This window comes from Colobus angolensis, unplaced genomic scaffold, assembly GCF_000951035.1.
Source record: "Colobus angolensis palliatus isolate OR3802 unplaced genomic scaffold, Cang.pa_1.0 Scaffold6, whole genome shotgun sequence".
Taxonomy (NCBI): Eukaryota; Metazoa; Chordata; class Mammalia; order Primates; family Cercopithecidae; genus Colobus; species Colobus angolensis.
Window position 1 is genome coordinate 11,482,188 of NW_012119598.1, and position 7,121 is coordinate 11,489,308.

The 7,121-nt window shown below is 41.1% G+C and overlaps 1 protein-coding gene across 1 annotated transcript in view; it reads right to left on the bottom strand.

Moving 5' to 3' along the window:
- Positions 1 to 4,895: 4,895 nt before the first annotated feature.
- MAK (male germ cell-associated kinase) overlaps positions 4,896 to 7,121 on the bottom strand; it is a 93,797-nt gene continuing 91,571 nt past the window's right edge. Inside the window, exon 16 of the mRNA XM_011962912.1 lies at positions 4,896 to 5,637. Within this exon, the coding sequence (XP_011818302.1) occupies positions 5,483 to 5,637 (155 nt within the window). The 3' untranslated portion in view covers positions 4,896 to 5,482. The remainder of the gene's footprint in view (positions 5,638 to 7,121) is intronic.

Below are 7,121 nucleotides of genomic sequence, written 5' to 3' on the forward strand. Positions count from 1 at the left end.
AACATTTTCATATCTACAGGAAAGTTTCAATAATCTTCAGGAGCAGCCACATACCCTTCACCTAGTCGCACTGATTCACCCATTGTTAGCATTAGGCACATTCTCTCTCTCTAAATACACACACAGACACACACACATGAACAGAAATGAAAAAGCCTTTAAAGTATCAGCAAATCAAGTCAAACAATATAGAAAAGGAATAATATACCACAATCCAGTGGGATTTACATGCAAGGCTGAGTTGCAAGATTTGAAAATCAATTAATGTAAACATCACATTCACAGGCCGATGAAGAAAAATCACATGAGCACATCAATAAATGCAGAAAATGGATTTGGGAAAATCCAACATCCATGTATAATACAAAGTCCCAGAAAACTGGAAAGAGGAGCTTTCTCAAATTGGTAAAGCGTATCTATTTAAAAACCCCTACAGCTAACATCATACTTAATAAGGGGAGAAATTAGATGTTTTCCCTGCTAAAACCAGAACAAGGTAAGGCTATCTACTCTCACCACTCCAGTGCTATACTGGAGGTCCTAGCTAATGCAATAAGATAGTAAAAGCAAGTAAAAGGTATACTGATTAGGAAGGAATATAAAACTGTTTTGCTTGTAGATGACATGATTGTCTGTGCAAAGTCCCAAAGAATCAACAAAAAAACTCCTGGAACTAATAAGTGATTATAGCAGGTATGAGGATATAAGGTTAATATATGAGTCATTTGCTTTCTTATATACCAGCAATGAAGAATTGAAGTTTGAAATTAAAAATACAGTATTGGGGGGAAGAAAAAATTACAGTATAATTTACATTAGCACCAAAAAACCTCACATATTTAGCTATAAATCTAACAAAATACGTACAAGATCTATATGAGAAAAACTACAAAACCAATGAAAGAAATCAGAGAAGATATCAGTTCTCCCCACTTGATCTAGATTCAGTGTAATCCCAATCAAAATCCCAGTAAGTTACTTTGTGGATATCGACAGTCTGATTTTAGACTTTATATGGAGGGGTAAAAGACCCTAATAGTCAACATCATATATTGAAGGAGAGAGACAAATTGGAGGACTGACATTACTCAACTTCAAAACTTTTATAAAGCTAAAGTAAATAAGACAGTGTGGTATTAGGAAAGAATAGACAAATAGATCGGGAACAGAATAGACGATCCAGAAAAAGACCCACATAAATGCAGTCAAATGATCTTTAACAAAGGGAGCAGAGGCAAGTCAATGAAGAAAAAAGGTAGACTTTTCAACAAATGTGCTGGTGCAGTGGCTCACGCTTGTAATCCCAGCACTTTGGAAGGCCAAGGTGGGTGGATCACTTGAGGTCAGGAGTTCTAGACCAGACTGGTCAATATGGTGAAACCCCATCTCTACCAAAAATACAAAAATTAGCCAGGCATGGTGGTGGGCACCTGTAATCCCAGCTACTCAGGAGGCTGGGGCAGGAGAATCGCTTGAATCTGGGAGGTGGAGGCTGCACTGAGCCGAGATCATGCCACTGCACTCCAGCCTGGGTGTCAGAGTGAGACTCTGTCTCAAAAAAAACAAAAAAAAAAACAAAAAAGCAACTGCTGGAATGACAGGACATTAACATGAAAAAAACCTCAAGATACAGAACTTACATCTTTCACAAAAATTAACTGAATATGGATCACAGATCTAAATTTAAAATGCAAATTATAAAACTCCTATTAGCTGGTTGTGGTGGTACACGCCTGCAGTCCCAGCTAGTTGGAAGGCTGAGGAGGGGAGGAAGCTTGAGCCCAGTGAGCTATGATTATGCCACTGCACTCCAACCTGGACAACAGAGTGAGACCCCCATCAATAAAAAACGTTTTTGTTTTTGTTTTTTTTTAAAGCCTTATAGAAAATAACAGGATAAAATCATAAATGACCTTGGGTTTGGTGATACCTTTTTAGATATGACATGATAAGCACAATTTATGCAAGAAAAAATTAAGTTAGGCTGCATTAAATTTAAAAACTCCTGCTCTTTGAAAGACATTGTCAAGAAAAGACAAGCCATAGATTAGGATAAAATATTTGCCAAAGACATATCCGATAAAGGAATGTTATCCAAAATAGACAAACTCTTAAAACTCAGTAGTCAGAAAATAACCCAATTTAAAGGTAGACAAGCCGGGCGCGGTGGCTCAAGCCTGTAATCCCAGCACTTTGGGAGGCCAAGACGGGCGGATCACGAGGTCAGGAGATCGAGACCATCCTGGCTAACACGGTGAAACCCCGTCTCTACTAAAAAATACAAAAAACTAGCCGGGCGAGGTGGCGGGCGCCTGTAGTCCCAGCTTAGTCGGGAGGCTGAGGCAGGAGAATGGCGTAAACCCGGGAGGCGGAGCTTGCAGTGAGCTGAGATCCGGCCACTGCACTCCAGCCTGGGCGACAGAGCGAGACTCCGTCTCAAAAAAAAAAAAAAAAAAAAGGTAGACAAAGGATCTGAACAGATACCTCACCCAAGAAGACAGACAGATGGTAATGCATATGAAAAGGTGCTCAACATCATGTCATTAGAGTGTGCAAAGCATAACCAGTGAGGTGCCACTACACATCTATTAGAATGACCAAAATCTAAAACACTGATGCCACCAAATGCTGGTGTAGATGTGGAGCAACAGGAGCTCTCGTTCGTTGCTGCAGGAAATACAAAATGGTACAGATACGTCGGAGGACAGTGTGGCAGTTTCTTTTATATTTTATTTATTTACTTTATTTTTTTAGTTTTGGAGATCGAGTTTCACTCTTGTTGCCCAGGCTGGAGTGCAATGGCACAATCTTGGCTCACTGCAACCTCCACTTCCCGGGTTCAAGCAGTTCTCCTGTCTCAGCCTCCCAAGTAGCTGGGATTACAGGCACGCACCACCACGGCCAGCTAATGTTTTTGTATTATTAGTAGAGATGGGGTTTCATCATGTTGGCCAGGCTGGTCTCGAACTTCTGACCCCAGGTAATTCTGGAAAAAGAAAAACTGTGGAGACAGTAACAAGGTCAACAGTGGCCAGAGGTTCAGGGCAAGATAGGGAAGGATGAATAGGGAGATGACAGGATTCTGAGGGAGTAAAACGATTCTTATACTATACTGGTGGATACATGTCCTTATACGTTTTGTCAAAACCCATAGAGTACAACACAAGAGTGAACCCTATTATAAACTATGGACTTTAATAACAATGTATCAATACTGGCTTATCGGTTGTAATGAATTATCTACACGAATGCAAGATGTTGATAACAGGGAAAATCAGGGAGGGGGAGACGAAGGGGCATATGGGAACTCTACTTTCTGATCAATACTTTCATAAATATAAAATGGCTTTTTTTTTTTTTTTGAGATGGAGTCTCACTCTGTCGCCCAGGCTGGAGTGTAGTGGCACGATCTCAGTGCACTGCAACCTCTGCCTCCCAGATTCAAGCAATTCTCCTACTTTAGCCGCCCAAGTAGCTGGGATTACAGGTGCCCACCACCGTGCCCAGCTAATTTTTGTGTATTTTTAGTAGAGACGGGGTTTCGCCATCTTGGCCAGCCTGGTCTTGAACTCTTGACCTCAAGTGATCCACCCGCCTAGGCCTCCCAAAGTTCTGGGATTACAGGTGTGAGCCACTTTGCCCAGCCCTAAAACTGCTTTTTTTAAAGACTACTAATTAAAACAACAACAAATAGAATTCAGGATATAAGGTTTAAAAACATAATGAAAACACATTAACTAGTTAACCATATTTATTTTAATGTCTATTCAGAGTTTAAAAGTTTCCCAGTAACACAAAAGACTGCACAGCTTTGAGACATTAAACTGTACAAATACATATAACCATTACCCCTAGGATAAATTACTCTTTAGATTTTAACATTTTTCAGCATTTTACATCTCAACAGTTGAATCTTCTATACAAAAATATCATTATTATTATTTTATAATATGCCTTGGATAATGCCCACAAGATGGCACCTATTACAATAGCAGTTGTTACAAAGTCACAAAATACATAAAAATCTCAGTTGATAACATTATTATTTAAAAAGAATTTACAGTACTAAGGTCCAGCCCAGAAAGGGGCAAGTTTAAACAGTGTAGCCCAAAGTTCAAAGTGTCTATTTAAAATACCAGTTTGGAAATAAACTAAGACAATAATATGTGTACTATGTGATATCACTGCCCCAGCAGCTGAACGCACTTGCTTTAGCGGAAATGTGAACGTCAGAGCTGAGTCAGTGGTCAGCAGCATGAGTTGGCTCGGGGGAACCAGCTGGCACGCTTCATCTTTTTGTCTGGTAGGGACACAGAAACAAAGCAGTTTGAAGAGTCCAATGAACCAGCATCAAACACAGTTTCCAAAACTTTATTAATGATGTCAAACCAAGAGAACCTTGACTTGGTTAATATCGAAGTCATCAAGCCATTGGGTTTGACAGTCACCTTGAATTCACAGGAGCTGTACTGTCAAGATGAAAATACAGGTGGTCTACTAAAACCAGGTGGCATAACTTTGATACTCTCTATGTTAAAGATACATTTATTTCTTAAAAAAAAAAAAAAAAAAAGCTGGGCACTGTGGCTCACACCTGTAATCCCCACACTTTGGGAGGCCGAGGCAGGTGGATCACCTGAGGTCAGGAGTTCGAGACCAGCCTAAGCCTGACCAACATGGTGAAACCCTGTCTCTCCTAATACTACAAAAATTAGCTGGGCGTGGTGGTGCACGCCTCTAATCCCAGCTACTCAGGAGGCTGAGGCAGGAAAATCACTTGAACCCAGGAGGTAGAGGTTGCAGTATGCCAAGATGGTGCTACTGCACTCTAGCTTGGACAAGAGTGAAACATTGCCTCATAAAAAAAAAAAAAAAAAAGACATCCTGCTCAAGATTGAACTTACCATCGCTCCCATAGCTTCAAAGAAGAAAAACAAATTATTGCAATCTTTCTGTCATTGACAAAATGGCAGCACAGAGCCTTAGCCAAATAAGCAGCACAGCTGACAGCCAGCAGAGGTTGGCCCAACTGCTGTACAAAAACAAAAGACAAACCTCTTGAGCCAATCACAGCAAAGTGAAGAACTACTAAACCATTTGGGCACATACAACAAATGAAGACTAAAACACTCTAAACGTTTTCTGGAAGTTTTTTTTTGTTTTTTTGTTTTTGTTTTTTAAGAGTTCTTATTGGATTTACTATTTATTAAATTGTAGATCAAATACTTCATACTTTGGCAAATAGTTTATTCAATACTTTGTAACGTCCTACCCATATATCAACACTGTGGGCAATGATTCTAAGAAAATGCATTTCTTGGAAATAAATAAAATAGGGGATGATTTTTGCTCTTCCAAGTACCCACTTTTGCATATTTCTTCCAGCACTCAGTAGAAATAGACATCTGTAGACATTTCCCAGGGTCAAGGAACTTGCACGTACTCTATGGAGCAATGCTGTGGGGTTTCACACCACAGACTCCTACCGGTGGCCTCCGTACTTGGCCACCCAGTCTGTCCTCCCGTGCACTGAGGGAATGGGCTGTGCACGGTTCACAATATTTAGGTTTTTTGCTGTAGGATTGTAAGTACGTCCTGAAAACTGCCCCCGACCAGTTTTTGTGTTCCAGGTATATTCTGAAAGAAATCAGATTTGGAAAATAGGGTTTTACTCATTTGCTTATCAAACTCAAAGAAATTCATCCTCTCATTTGATGGGGAAAATCTGAATTTATGTTTAAAAGATTAACTCAGAGGCTTTTTATATGTTAAAACCAAAAATTGTAGTGTACTATTATGTTGACATCCATTAGAATTTCCAATAGCTGGCCCGGCGCAGTGGTTCACGCCTGTAATCCTAGCATTTTGGGAGGCTGAGGCGAGTGGATCACCTGAGGTCAGGAGTTCAAGACCAGCCCGGCCAACATGGTGAAACCCCGTCTCTACTAAAAATACAAAAAAGTCAGCTGAGCGTGGTGGTGGGTGACTGTAATCCCAGCTACTCAGGAGGCTGAGGCAGGAGAATCACTTGAACCCGGGAGGCAGAGGTTGCAGTGAGCCGAGATCGTACCGTTGCACATCAGCCTGGGCGACAAGAGTGAAACTCCGTCTCAAAAAAGAAAAAAAAAAGAATTTTCAGTAGCTGAAGAGCCAACATTGCTGGTTTATAGTGCTGACGCTACTGCTATTTTCAATATTTTACTTTTAGATAGGCAATGCCAGGTAAGAAGACCAAGAAAAATTATTGGCTCAAATTCAGTGGGCAACACCCACAGTGTTAGTGACTTTGTAATGTCACACTGTGGTTACATCTAAATAATATTCACACAGTATCACTACAGAAAAATGTATTTGGAATTGTGAATCTATAAAACTGTGGCTTCATGGAGAAACACACATGGGGTCCTATAATAGATTTCTTTTTAAAAATTAAAATGTGGGTTTTATAATGAAGTTTTTTTTGTGTTTTGTTTGTTTGTTTTGTTTTGTTTTTTAGTGGGGTGGAGTTTCGCCCTTGTTGCGCAGGCTGGAGTGCAATGGAGCGATCTCAGCTCGCTGCAACCTCCACCTCCTGGGTTCAAGCGATTCTCCTGCCTCAGCCTTCTGAGCAGCTGGGATTACAGGGGTGCACCACCACGCCCAGCTCGTTTTTGTATTTTTAGTAGAGATGGAGTTTTTCCATGTTGGTCAGGCTGGTCTGGAACTCCTGACCTAAGGTGATCCACCCACCTCAGCCTTGCCAATGATCCACCCACCTCAGCCTCCCAAAGTGTTGGGATTACAGGTGTGAGTGAGCCATTGCACCCGGCCGATACTTCATTTCTCATTGGGAAAATCATGGGTGGGAACACAACTCCCTGAAATGGTAGGATCCTAAGCTTTTTTTTTTTTTTTTTTTAGACGGAATCTCGCTCTGTCGCCCAGACTGGAGTGCAGTGGCGCAGTCTGCAAGCTCACTGCATGCAAGCTCCACCTCCTGGGTTCATACCATTCTCCTGCCTCACCCTTCGGAGTAGCTGGGACTACAGGCACCCGCCACCATGCCCGGCTAATTTTTTGTATTTTTTTAGTAGAGACGGGGTTTCACTGTGTTAGCCAGGATGGTCTCGATCTCCTGAACT